Source organism: Oncorhynchus gorbuscha, linkage group LG06, assembly GCF_021184085.1.
Source record: "Oncorhynchus gorbuscha isolate QuinsamMale2020 ecotype Even-year linkage group LG06, OgorEven_v1.0, whole genome shotgun sequence".
NCBI classification, from domain to species: Eukaryota; Metazoa; Chordata; class Actinopteri; order Salmoniformes; family Salmonidae; genus Oncorhynchus; species Oncorhynchus gorbuscha.
Window position 1 is genome coordinate 38,876,326 of NC_060178.1, and position 14,778 is coordinate 38,891,103.

The 14,778-nt window shown below is 41.7% G+C and overlaps 1 protein-coding gene across 1 annotated transcript; it reads left to right on the forward strand.

Annotated features, from left to right (window-relative positions):
* The first annotated feature begins 7,844 nt into the window (after positions 1 to 7,844).
* On the forward strand, positions 7,845 to 11,041 carry LOC124037132 (heme-binding protein 2-like). The gene is made up of 7 exons (XM_046351791.1): positions 7,845 to 7,945; positions 8,599 to 8,658; positions 8,866 to 8,947; positions 9,311 to 9,431; positions 9,661 to 9,794; positions 10,385 to 10,548; positions 10,653 to 11,041. Coding segments are annotated over exons 1-7 (642 nt in total). The 5' UTR covers positions 7,845 to 7,943; the 3' UTR covers positions 10,732 to 11,041.
* The last annotated feature ends 3,737 nt before the right edge of the window (positions 11,042 to 14,778 follow it).

Consider the following 14,778-nt stretch of genomic DNA (forward strand, 5'->3'; position numbering starts at 1 on the left):
AATCATTGTTCTTCCTCTGTCAACCATGGTAACCTCCAAGGAAATACGTGCCGTCATTATTGCTTTGCACAAAAAGGGCTTCACAGGCAAGGATATTGCTACCAGTAAGATTGCACCTAAATCAACAATTTATCGGATCATCAAGAACTTCAAGGAGAGCGGTTCAATTGTTATGAAGAAGGCTTCAGGGCGCCCAAGAAAGTCCAGCAAGCGCCAGGACCTTCTCCTAAAGTTGATTCAGCTATGGGATCGGGGCACCTCCAGTACAGAGTTTGTTCAGGAATGGCAGCAGGCAGGTGTGAGTGCATCTGCACGCACAGTGAGGCAAAGACTTTTGTAGGATGGCCTGGTGTCAAGAAGGTCAGCAAAGAAGCCACTTCCTCCAGGAAAAACATCAGGGACAGACTGATATTCTGCAAAAGGTACAGGGATTGGACTGCTGAGGACTGGGGTAAAGTAATTTTCTCTGATGAATCCCCTTTCCGATTATTTGGGGCATCTGGAAAAAAGCTTGTCCGGAGAAGACAAGGTGAGCGCTACCATCAGTCCTGTGTCATGCCAACAGAAAAGCATCCTGAGACCATTCATGTGTGGGGTTTGTTCTCAGCCAAGGGAGTAGGCTACCTCACAATTTTGCCTAAGAACACAGTCATGAATAAAGAATGGTACCAACACATCCCCCGAGAGCAACTTACCCCAACCATCCAGGAACAGTTTGGTGGCAATCAATGCCTTTTCCAGCATGATGGAGCACCTTGCCATAAGGCAAAAGTGACTCGTGGAACAAAACATCAATATTTTGGGTCCATGGCCAGGAAACTCCCCAGACCTTAATGCTATTGAGAACTTGTGGTCAATCCTCAAGAGGCAGGTGGACAAACAAACCCCACAAATTCTGACAAACTCCAAGCATTGATTATGCCATCAGTTAGGATGTGGCGCAGAAGTTAATTGTCAGCATGCCAGGGCAGATTGCAGAGGTCTTGAAAGAGAAGGGTCAACTGCAAATATTGACTCTTTGCATCAACTTCATGTAATTGTCAATAAAAGCCTTTGACACTTATGAAATGCTTGTAATTATACTTCAGTACTCCATAGTAACATTGACAAAAATATCTAAATACACTGAAGCAGCAAACTTTGTGGAAATAAATATTTGTGTCATTCTCAAAACATTTGATATACAGGCAACAGCTCCTTCAACGCCAGCTGATGTTCACTGTATGCAGACTCTAATCAGCCTGCTGGACCGTGTGCTGGACAGAAGATAGCAGCAATAACTCCTCAGTACTATACAGAACAACTGGAACAGAAAAGTTTGTGAAGTCTGTGGAGCTCCAGACCACTCCACGCTGATGCACTGCAGAATAGAGAACCTCTGCCTGTCATGTTTTACTCCAGGCCATTAGAAGAGAGACTGTCAGGGATGCAGACCCAGACAGGTCGACAACGTCCACGGGGTGCCGTCGGGAAATGAGGACACCCACACTTTGAGAGGGGCAGTGTGGAAGTAGGGCCCCAATCCCTCAAGGAAGAAGACTTGGAGCTTCTATACATAAACACATATTCAGTAATGGCAACAGACTGTTGTGTATTTGTTCAGGGTCAGCAGAGTTGCAAGCTTTTAGTGAGTTGCTTTATGCACAGGTTTTAGTTAGTGACCAAGTTGAACTGAAGGGCATGCTCGATTTAGGCTTGTCTTGCACTCTTAGTGAAAAAGCAGAACAAAAGTTGAGAAGAAGTTGTCCTACCAGAAGAAGAGCAGACCAGATATAGTTGTAGTTGGCTGTGGGGAGAAACAGACCCATCCAAAATGCATGTACGAGATGAAGCTACAGCTATATGGAGTTAGGTGGGTTGTCCCTACTCTAGTAGTACCAGGTCAGCTTAACCAACTCATCATACTATAGGTTCCAATGTCCTAAAAAAATAGAATGCACCAAATTAAGGAAAACAACCAATTCTGGAGACGCATTTCCAAGGAGGAACATCATCCATCCCCTAAACATGAGCAGTTTCTCGACATGATGACTTGCACGACCCGATGGAGGGGAGCAAAATGCCAAGCATGGTGATCACAGTCAAGCTGACACAGGCAGTCACCCTACTCCCGAAACACAAACACCTGCTGTGGGGAAGGCTAGCTAGTAATGTTCCCATCTCTCTAGGCAGCACAGTCATTGTCAAACCATGTTCATTTCAAGCTACGCCAAGAGACATCCTCATGGGGAGGATCATCACACCGATGTTGTTACATCTGCCCCTGACACTCCCTCTACTTCTCATCACGTGTCTCCCTAACCTGCCACCACTCCCCCAGTGCTCTCTCTCCTCTCTGTGGGTGTATCTGATTGTGTGAGTGGAGACAAGTGTGCTGGAGTCAGACCAGATTCCCACCAGCTGCAACCTGTTCCATAATCAAGATCTCTACAAATACTCAGACCTGCCACTTCCATGCTGCCAGATCGTAGACTCTGGTCAGTCAGTCTGCAGTTCAAGCCATTTGTTCCTTTATAGATCTTGTTATCCTGTGTTGCCTGATTTTCCTAGCCTGGCGTTTTCTCTCCGCTACAGTTCCGTACGCTCTGACTCTGGTCCCTGTCTCCAGTCCCTCGTCTTGTCAGTCCTGCTTCCCAGCCCTGGACCCCCGCTCTACTGTTTCCTTGGGATTCCGCTCCGGACCAGCTTACCCTGCCCGTACTCCCCTTTCCCTGGCCGAAGCCTCAGTTTCTGGTTCCCTGCTACCCGTCTGAGCTCCCCCTGGCCTGCACCCCATCTCCCCCCCGCTTTTCAATAAATACCTTGGTTACCTTATCCCTGTCTCCTCGTCTGAGTCTGTACTTGGGTTCACCTGCTCCACCCCATGTAACAGATGTGGGGAGACAGGTGGATCCTCATGAAGACTACCAAACCCCTGTCAAAGCCAATCATCTGGAAACGGAACAGCAAATAAGCAGACATGTCTTGCTGTAGAAGACTTCGATGTGCTTCATGCCAACTTTTCGAATGCAGATGCCAGTGCGCAGCAGCCTCCTCTCATCAACATGACTATCGGAAGAATCCCGGAACATGTTCCAGTCTATGATAGCAAAACAGTCCTGTAGTTTAGCATCTGCTTCATCTGACCACTTTTTAATAGACCGAGTCACTGTTGCTTGCTGCTATAATTTTTCACCACTGGTCATGGTGTGGAAGAAGGATGGAGGCCAGCAGGTAAGCACGGATTTCAGATGACTGAATGCAGTGAAACTGTAATGACGCCCACCCGCTACCTCATCAGGCCAACTGTCCGCCAGCTCTAGAGGGCAATGCATTCCTCAAGACCATGGACCTCCCTTGTGGGTTTTACAACATTCTCATGTGAAAATGACAAGAAGTTCACTGTATTCACGACCCATATGGGACACTATGAATGCAACAGGATGCCACCGAACTCTGCAATAGGGCTATGGCGGTCATTAGATTTTGTCAGACGGTTATTGTCATGCAAAAGACCACTGGTCTCACAGTAATTTACTGTTAATGACCATAAACATGTTTAGCATCTCCAGGCCTCCATGCATACAAGCTGCATACAAGCCACATACAATGGAACGCATCAGCCGCTTGTAACATCTACATTAAAAAAAAAAGTCTAAATCCATTTAATATAAACAATCACAATAAATCCATTATTTATTTTAGTCAGGTTTAAAGATACCTTAGCTGAGAAGATATGCTTATACAGGGCTTGTGAAATTATTCACTCCCCTTGGCATTTTTACTATTTTGTTGTCTTACAACCTAGAATTAAAATAGATATTTGGGGGGTGTGTATCATTTGATTTACACAACATGCCTACCATTTTGAAAAAGCGAAATATTTTTTTGTGAAACAAGCAAGAAATAAGACAAAAAACTTGAGCGTGCATAACTATTCACCCCCCAAAGTCAATACTTTGTAAAGCCACCTTTTGCAGCAATTACAGCTGCAAGTCTCTTGGGGTATGTCTCTATAAGCTTGGCACATCTAGCCACTGGGATTTTTGCCCATTCTTCAATGCAAACCTGCTTCAGCTCCTTCAAGTTGGATGGGTTCCGTCATACCACAGATTCGAACACCAAACATATTTGCTTATTTCTTTCTTTAAGCAATGACTTTTTTTATGGCCACTCTTCCATAAAACCCAGCTCTGTGGAGTGTACAGCTTAAAGGCACAGTCAATTTAGTGAATGTAAACTTCTGATCCACTGGAATTGTGATACAGTGACAAGTTAAATAATCTTTCTGGAAACAATTGTTATAAAATATACTTGTGTCATGCACAAAGTAGATGTCCTATCGTCTTGCCAAAACTATAGTTTGGGGGGACTGGAACTGTCTTCTAAGTGGTAATAAACTGTGGTGAGACTTCAGGAGTTAATCCATGTATGTGCGCTAGTGAGTTGGAAGGAACTTTTGAAGCTGCTTTGTCCTGGTCGTAGAGGAGGAGGGACATTTTAAAACCTATGATGTCATATGTGATATATAAACTGTTGTACATGGTACTATGACCAGAGCTCTTGAAAATAAACCCTACTGATTCATTTTGAGACTGGTCTCTGTCCATTTTATGCAAATAAGTATCTTACAAATTCTTAGAAAAGGACAGAGTGTTCTAATTGAATCGGTTAATAACATATAGGAAATAAATTCCTCTAACAAGTGGCCTGATAGGGAGATGACAAATGCATTATGTACCTTTCATCACCAAAGCCATGTTAAACTGTACTTCTGAACTATTCAACCCTTTTGGTAGTGTCAATTCACATACAATATTAAGTTCATAAGCATTGACTAATGTCTCTAGGACCAGGGTAGTGAACCCTGGTCCTGGAGTGCCGCAATTAGTAGTTGGTTAGGCCTGCATTCAGTACATAAAAACATAATAAAATGTTAAATTGAACAGCAGTGGCGCAGTAGTGAACGACCAGTTGAAAAACTGGGAAGGATTGGGTTGTGAGTTCAAAATGCACTGCTGCCCTTTAAATACGTCACTCGTTGCTTCAAGCCACACCCCAGCACACCCACTGAATTGAGCAAACGTATCTCAAAGTCTGTTCAAGAACATACAAGAATGTTTTGTTCAGTTCAAACTGTTCCACAACGTAGCCGTACAAGCAAACTGAAGGAACCCCCAGTTCAGAGCCTAGCTGGAACAAAAACCTGAAGTACCTGGGCCCTGGCCTGTCAGCAATGCCACTCCACCTGAAAAGCAACAAAAACATGAATAAGGATGGCCTTTGTCTATAATGTAATCAAGGTGACAGACAGTGACACATTCAATACAGCCTTGTACACTATTGCCTGCATCTAGCTAATCTAGGGTGTAATCATTAGTCCAACAGTTGCAAACAAGAGTATCTATTGGACAAATTCAGGTATGTTTGTCCCCGTTTCGTTTTTCCACAGAATCTGCACAATGAATACACCCCTGATCACTTTCATACTAGACACATACAAGCAGCTCATTGTATATACAGTGGGGCAAAAAAAGTATTTAGTCATCCACCAATTGTGCAAGTTCTCCCACTTAACTTCTTCGAGATAGGGGGCGCTCTTTTAATTTTTGGATAAAAAACGTTCCCATTTTAAACAAGATATTTTGTCATGAAAAGATGCTCGACTATGCATGTAATTGACAGCTTTGGAAAGACAAAACTCTGACGTTTCCAAAACTGCAAAGATATTATCTGTGAGTGCCCCAGAACTAATGCTACAGGCGAAACCAAGATGAAGTTTCATGCAGGAAATGCCCCAGATTCTGAAGGCGCTGTGTTCCAATGTCTCCTTATATGGCTGTGAATGCGCCAGAAATGAGCCTGCCCTTTCTGTCGTTTCTCCAAGGTGTCTGCAGCATTGTGACGTATTTGTAGGCATATCATTGGAAGATTGACCATAAGAGACTACATTTACCAGGTAAATGGAAACGTCAGAGTTTTTTGGAAACGTCAGAGTTTTGTCTTTCCAAGGCTGTCAATTCCATGCATAGTCGAGCCTCTTTTCGTGACAAAATATCTTGTTTAAAACGGGAACATTCTTTATCCCAAAATTAAAAGAGCGCCCCCTATCTCGAAGAGGTTAAGAAGGGTTCTTTGACAAAGCCTTCTTGCCTTCCAAAGTATCCGTCTTGCCTTCAGAACAATCATCAAAGAACCCTTTCTTCCGAAAATGTTTTTTTTTTAGGATGAAAACGGTTCTAGGTAGAACTCTTTGCCTTACAAAGAACGTGTGTCTTCTTAAAAGGGTTCATCAGATAAAAACAGTTATTGGCAGAACCCTATCCCTCCGCAAAGAACCCTTTTGGAACCCTTTTTTCGAAGAGTGTAAACTGAAATGTACTCTAGTGCTTTGTATTGGAACAGGGTGTCTCATGCTCAGAGAGAAACAAACACACTTCTTATGTTTTGTTCAATCACTCTCACAAACTCATTATAATCTACAAATGTAAAGTTTTTGAACTCCAACAACAATCACCTCTGCAGCCAGTGTGACAACATTCGTTCCATTAATGCCATGGAAATGGCCACAACATACAGTTTCATGGTCCTGTTCAAGTCAGGCTAAAGTCACATGTTGGCTAAGAATTTGATCTAAAGCTCGTACTTACTCTACATAGAAAGGACATGAGAGGAGATCATATGAGTTATTTAGAGTTTTTCTGTGAAGGATGTCGCCCATTGAGCCCCTGAGGTGTTGACCAGCTGACATCACAAGGACGTCAGAGGTTTGTTAAAGGTAATTTAAACTGAACTGACTTTGACTTTCTAAATCTAGGGCAGGGGGTTCATTCCATGACTGCATCCATCTTGATATTCAGTGGCTTCCTTTTCTTGTTTTCTTGTCTCCTTTCCTACACTGATGTGAAAGAACAGGGACAGTTGAAATCAGATTCAAAGTGAGGAGTGCCATTTTGTATTCACCACCTATCCTTTGTCTCTTCAGGTCAGCCCATGTAAGGAGGAGACGAGGTGAGGTAGTGTTGGTTGAGTAACTGAAAGGTTGCTGGTTTAACTGCCTGGGCCGACTAGGCAAAAATATCTGTAGATGTGCCCTTGATCAAGGCACTTAACCCTAATTGCTCCTGTACGTCCTTCTGGAAAAGATTGCCTGCTAAAATGTTTAGAAATTAAGCTGTTTTCGACTATTGAGATACACCCCAGAGTTCTGTTTTTGAGACTACTCTCCTCTTCGTGGGGGTCAAAGCTGAGCTGCTTTTATAGGTGGGGAATATGGTTTGATATGAATTGGAAAATGTTTGCCCAATGTGCATCCAATTTTTTACATTTTAATTTCATTCTACATTATAAACTTAATATCATAATAAATGTGGATTACCTCCAGAGGTGGTAAGAAAGATCTGATCACAATGTGTCGTTAAATCATCTACACCTGTCTAAAAATGTGGGCACAATCAGATTGTGGACAAGATCAGGACATTGAGTCCATGTTAGCACCAATTATAAACAGGGCTATTCCATTGCCCACTAGTGATTGGTAATGTCGACCCAGCAGTGCTCAGTGAACAAATTACATGCAAGTGCTATTTATTTAGTCTAAACGTGACAGCCAGGCTGTTATTGCGAAACAGCAAAGGCTTTAATTACGAAACAGAAATATATAATAGTCTACTACACGTGACGGATCTAGTCACAGCCTCTTTTTCAATAATCCTATACTTGCTTTTCAAAGACGCATCAAGATCAATCGTCTCACATTATCTAACTTGGCACACATGTATTTATAAACCACCTTTTTTACTCTTAAGCGCTTGAAGTCCATTGCACATTCTGTGGTGAAATGGGCGTGTTTGGGGACTGATGCAAATAGCACTCAGTTGGTATAAATAGTTTCTCTGCAAGCATTTCCCTCAGGCCAGTGAATACATCTGAACTAAGCTGATCGAAAAGACACACTCAGCACAATGTAAGTAGAAATGATAGGTCATCATTGCATTGATTAGGTTTGTTTGATTTGTTATGGTGTTAAGTAATTAAAGGAAGAGGGATTTGTATAGAAATAGAAATGGGTAATAACATAGTTTGTCTTTTAAGGTATTACAATATTGCAATCTTAATGATTTATGTCTGTATGATATATTTTTCATATGATGATGTCACTGCCTGTTTGTGTGTACTTTAGGTTTTTCATGTGTCGATAGCATCGTGACAAATACATTTGATTTGAAATCAAATGTATTTGTCACATGCGCTGAATACAACATATGTAGTAGACTTTACAGTGAAATGCTTACTTCCGAGCCTTTCCCAACAATGCAGTCCAAATCTAAGAATAATTTGCAAAATAAAAATGGAATTAGTAATACACTAAAATAACTATAACGAGGCTAAATACAAGGAGTACTAGTAACAGAGTCATTGTGCAGGGGTAGAATGTTGTTGAGGTAATATGTATATGTAGGTAGGGGTAAAAGTGACTAGGAAATCGGGATAGATAATCAACAGAGTAGCAGCACCATATGTGAAGAGTGTGAAAGAGTGTCTATGTGATGACACTGACTGTTTGTGTGTACTTTAGGTTTTTAATGTGATGACACTGACTGTTTGTGTGTACTTCAGGGTTTATTTGGCAGGGTTGGTTGGCTTGGTTCTCATCTTGACTGCTGAAGCCAGAGTTGGGTAAGGAAGTTCTAATACACTTCTGTTATTACTTTCCACACATCCTAACCACGTGATTCAGAATAATACTGTTTGTATAATGAATGAACAAATCAAATCAAATTTATTTATATAGCCCTTCGTACATCAGCTGATATCTGAACAGTATCCGGGCTAAATCGTATGCTATTGTTCTTTATTGATTTGTTTTCCACTGTTTCCTTTCAGAAACTCTTCTGAGTCTCGCTTCTGCACAGAGTCAAAGGAATGTCTGCTCTATGATCTGGTGTGCAAGAATGACGATTATGAGGTCAGTCTTGTGCAGCACAAATTAATGGCACATTGGGGCTACATTTTAGGAGTTTGTTTCACCACCTCTTTTGTGACCAATTTTTTTATGTTTAAATGTTGGTCAGGGTAGCAGATACAAAACAATAGCATTTGCATTAAAATATATCAAATCAACAACATGATGATCATCATTATCATCCCCATTTTGGTTATCGAATTGGGTTTCGGTAATCTGAAAAATGTTGTAGATCAGTTCTGCAGGGTTGTTGATCAGTTAAACCCTTTTTGTGCAGTCTCATCCTAAACCCGTCCCCAACATCTGCAATACTAATACACTCTACAGCAGAGGACTCTTGAGTGAAGGTTTGTGCCTGTGTTACAGGTGCGCCACTATGACTCAGTGAAATGGGTGTCAACAGATGAGGAAGCATACTTCATGGACAAGGCCACCTACACTGCCTTCAGGAGACTCTTCAACTATATCACCGGATCCAACAAGGCTGGTGTGTGTGTGTGTGTGTGTGTGTGTGTGTGTGTGTGTGTGTGTGTGTGTGTGTGTGTGTGTGTGTGTGTGTGTGTGTGTGTGTGTGTGTGTGTGTGTGTGTGTGTGTGTGTGTGTGTGTGTGTGTGTGTGTGTGTGTGTGTGTGTGTGTGTGTGTGTGTGTGTGTGTGAATCTGTTTCCATGCGTGTGTATACCTGGTAACAAGTGCTTACACAGATCTTTCCTATAGGCGTCAACATTGACATGACAGCTCCGGTGACTGTCAAAATTGAAGAGAAGAAGTGGGGGTCGTCTGTCTTCACCCTCAGCTTCCTCCTGCCGTCTACCCATCAGATGACTCCTCCCCAACCCACTGATGACAAGGTAAAGCCAAATCCTAAATAGAACCTACGCCCTATGCACATGATCTGAGAGGATTTGATTGGTGTATGCAATATGGCGAATCTTCCAGCCTATCAGAGGGCAAAGTGGAGCTATTACCATATTGCTGACACCTGTCAAAAATCTGTAAACCTGACACAATTACATCCACATCGGTAGCCAGGGGTCTGTAGTGTGCTTTATTGAGTGTTTTTTTTCAAATACTTAAGCTGAGCTCAATTATGCTTGCCTGGCTCAATAGCGCCAATGGAATAATCCCAAAAGTAAAAACCTCATCCACCTGGCACTTTAGTAAAACTGAATCTAAGTTGAACATGATATGATTGTCTATCAGACCTGGGTTCAAGAAGTATCTTTCAAATAGTTAGATATAGCTTTTATAGTGTCAGGTGGGCAGGGTTTGCACTATTGGGACTGTTCCATTGTGCCATTGAGCCAGGCAAGCTCAATCGAGCGCAGCTTAAGTATTTGAAAAATAACAAATACCATTTGAACCCATGTCAAGTATGTCATGTTTTTTTTTAAAGACCGCTGGTTAACAATGTAGATGTCATTGTGATTTCCCCGTACAGGTGTACTTTACTGAGATGCCAGACATGAAAGTGTACGTGAGGGGCTACGGTGGATGGATGATGTCTTTGACATCCAGTGTAAACTCCATGCTGCTGAAAAGGCAGCTAGACAAAGTCCAGGCCACCTACAACAAAGACTACCACTATGCTGTGGGATATGACAGGTGGGAGCACAGATACAAATCCTTCAATATACTCATATCCAACATCAAACCAAATTCCACCACAATACTTTTTTCAAATATACTACTTTGTGTGTGTCCTTCAGCCCAAAGAAGATTCTGAACAGGCACAACGAGGTGTGGTACATTGTTGAGGGAGAGCCTGTGTGCCCTACCTCCTCCTAAACATCCTCCTCCACTACTGCTGAGTCTGGCATTACTGCTTTGAGGAGGACCAATTGGAGGTGCATGGTAGACTGAGAACAACAATATGAACTAAGAGATGTATCCTTGATCTAGTGGCACTGTAATCCAAAATCAATATGCCACATGCTATAGAGTGTATACACACTGCATGTCTTCAAATTTTCTCATACTTTTTCAGGATTCAATTTGTTAGAGATGTGACGAGCACCCCCTAGACCTGTGATTCAAACTCTGTACAATCAATGTTGACTATGATTTTGAACTTTTTCTCAATAAAATATGAATTATGTCTGTGTTGAGTTTGTTTGCTTAATAAATATATGCCAAACAAATCCTCTACAGCTCTTTTGTCATACTCAAGTGGTGGTGAATACAGTATGATTATAATGAACATAAAATCTTGGGTAATTTCGTCAGATACCATATTTGTTACATAGTCTGCCCAATGAGAGATCACAATGAACATTACAAATGAACATGTTACATTTTAGTCCGTTAGTAGACCTTCCTCACTAGAGCGACTTTGTTTCAGTCACTCCTTTCACAAATACAGTGAAGTCGTGTAAAGTGAATACACCGTTCACCATTCAGTGCCGCCGTTAATCATGAGGTCATGTTCATGAAGAAAATTTCTCAAATAGTTCAGATAAGTAAGAAAACAGATCAAGTATACTCTTGTTCAGAAGAACAATTTTGGAAGACAAGGGTTCTTTGTAAGTCAAAGGGTTTTACCTAGAAACTATAAATATCCTAAGAACCATTTTTGGAAGAAAGGGTATTTTGATGACTCTTTGGAAGGCAATACGTGTTCTACATAGAATAATACAAAGTTGAAGTCGGAAGTTTACATACAATTAGGTTGGAGTCATTAAAACTCGTTTTTCAACCACTCCACATATTTCTTGTTAACAAACTATAGTTTTGGCAAATCGGTTAGGACATCTACATTGTGCGTTACACAAGTAATTTTTCCAACATTTGTTTACAGACAGATTATTTCACTTATAATTCACTGTATCACAATTCCAGTGGGTCAGAAGATTACATACACTAAGTTGACTGTGCCTTTAAACAGCTCGGAAAATTCCAGAAAATGATGTCATGGCTTTAGAAGCTTCCGAAAGGCTAATTGACATTATTTGAGTCAATTGGAGGTGTACATGTGGATGTATTTCAAGGCCTACCTTCAAACTCAGTGCGTCTTTGCTTGACATCATGGGGAAATTGTAGACCTCCACAAGTCTGGTTCATCCTTGGGAGCAATTTCCAAACGCCTGAAGGTACCACATTCTTCTGTACAAACAATAGTACATATAAGTATAAACACCACGGGACCACGCAGACGTTATACCGTTCAGGAAGGAGACGTGTTCTGTCTCCTAGAGATAAACGTACTTTGGTGCAAAAATTACAAATCAGTCCCAGAACAACAGCAAAGGACCTTGTAAAGATGCTGGAGGAAGCAGGTACAAAAGTATCTATATCCACAGTAAAACGAGTCCTATATCGACATAACCTGAAAGGCCGCTCAGCAAGGAAGAAGTCACTGCTCCAAAACCGCCATAATAAAGCCAGACTATGGTTTGCAACTGCACATGGGGACAAAGATCATACTTTTTGGAGAAATGTCCTCTGGTCTGATGAAACAAAAATAGAACTGTTTGGCAATAATGCCCATCGTTATGTTTGCAGAAAAGGGGAGGCTTGGAAGCCAAAGAATCCCATCCCAACCATAAAGCACAGGGGTGGCAGCATCATGTTGTGGGGGTGCTTTGCTGCAGGAGGGACTGGTGCACTTCACAAAATAGATGGATCAATAAGGGAGGAGAATTATGTGAATATATTGAAGCAACATCTGAAGACTTGGTCGCAAATGAGTCTTCCAAATGGACATTGACCCCAAGCATACTTTCAAAGTTGTGGCAAAATGGCTTAAGGACAACAAAGTCAAGGTATTGGAGTGGCCATCATAAAGCCCTTACCTCAGTCCTATAGAAAATTTGTGGGCAGAACTGAACAAGCATGTGCAAGCATGGCCTACAAACCTGACTCAGTTACACCAGCTCTGCCAGGAGAAATTGGCCAAAATTCAACCAACTTATTGTGGGAAACTTGTGGAAGGCTATCCAAAATTATTGACCCAAGTTAAACATTTTAAAGGCAATACTACCAAATACTAATTGGAGTGTATGTAAACTTCTGACCCACTGGGAATGTGATGAAAGAAATTAAAGCTGTAAGAAATCATTATCTCTATTATTATTCTGAGATTGGCACTGCACCGGGACAGGTTAGCCCCATACAGAGGGGTCTCTTCTCCCCAAACCCCAGGAACCCCCAAAATTCCCCTCTCTGGCAATGACATTCTCCAGGCACCCACCCTCAGGTGCCGCAGACAAGGCTCCAGACAGCCCACTCCCCTGTGCTTTATTAGGGGCGACAATTTTAGTACTCATCACTGCATTCTCTACCAGAAAGCTGGTTGGCCCTCTTTGATGTCACGTAGGTTGATACATTGCTAGTTTTTCATTCATAAAGCCATTTTACAATAAGTCCCACTGTACCTAACATAATTACTAAACTTTAGACATGAGTTATCACAGGGCTGGTCCTTGCCGTTCTGGCTCCCTAGTCAAGACCAACAATTGATTGGGTGCCATTTGATTGGGTGCCATTTGATTTGAGAAACCTGCATGATGTAGAAAGTGTCTGTCTCATTACACTGATATTCATTTTATCTCCAGTCTGTAGGCTACAAAAAAGGCCACATACTCTTTCTACCATATCCTATATCTGCTACATGATATATGTTAGGTTACTTTTGGGATGGAAATTTGGTGGAGCGCCGCAGTGATGCGTCTCTCCAACAGCACCCTATAGAGACATGCTGGGAATAGACAAGTCAAATATGTTGCGCCCTTGCCTTTGACAAGGTGAACACTGTTTATCACACAGTGGCATTAGCACTCACGTAAAAAGTCCATATGCCACTGGTTGAGAGACATTGTCATTGTTTTTGGGCAGAATTATGTGAGTTTTTATGTGTTGTTGGAGGTGCGTCTTGGTTAGTTTAGCTCAGAAAATGTCGCCATCGTCAATCTGCCGCCATAAGTGGGCTGGCCGTACCTGGTCTCAGGGTACTCTGGAAGTTCCTTTGGTCAAGACGGAGTTAGCTAAATCAGCTTTAAGTTTTATTGCACCTTATCTTCAAAATGCTCTTAAATTTGATATACTGGTGCCTCTAGGCAAATTCAGAAAGCTGATTGAGGACCATGTTACTTATGAATGTGTTTGAATGACCGTTTTTTCTTTCTGCTTGCATTTTGTATTTATATTTTGATGTGTTTATTTTCTTGAATTTCTGTAATTCCAGGCTCATCTGTAAAAGAGACCTTGGTCTCCCTGATAAAACAAAGGAGAAAAAAACAGTTGAGGAATCATATTTTAACTTGTCTGATTGCTTACCATCTTGCACACATCCAAATACATAGGCCTATTAGATTTACTGTATGAGCAAAGGCCTTTTTTGTTTACACAAAAAGCCCAACCTATCTGAAGATAATCGACATTTTAAATATATACGCTATACAAATAGGCTATATTGTGTAGGGTATTCAGTTCTAGACAACCATTAAAAAGTTATCTGGTATGCGTGCATGCATGGTTCCTAATACATTTTAATTGTAGCCTAATGACTCACCACTGTCCCTCTTTTTTTCTGTGCTTCACGGTCTATCTGTCTTGATGGGCTGAGCGGATACAACTCGATAATATTTGTTCCGCATTCCACGTGTCCGCAAAGCGCCAGAGTATAATATCGTCCTTTACGGAAAATACCGAAGGGTGTGGTCAATTGAAGTGAAATAGATTTGTTGTGTTCTAATTAGATGCGTGTTGCTGTTCCAGCACTGTGTTGGTGTACAGCTCTTTGCCAAGAGAACCAAGTTCATGCAAATCTGCGAACATCCACCAGGGCGCATCTGTGAGCTATTACTCCCGATTTAAATGCCCTCACACACACCAACG

What these genes read in the sequence shown, in the direction of transcription:
- LOC124037132 (XM_046351791.1), top strand. An exon ending in GCAAGAATGACGATTATGAG is followed by an intron (nt 8,948 to 9,310) that starts GTCAGTCTTGTG and finishes CCTGTGTTACAG; the next exon opens with GTGCGCCACTATGACTCAGT. An exon ending in CACCGGATCCAACAAGGCTG is followed by an intron (nt 9,432 to 9,660) that starts GTGTGTGTGTGT and finishes TCTTTCCTATAG; the next exon opens with GCGTCAACATTGACATGACA.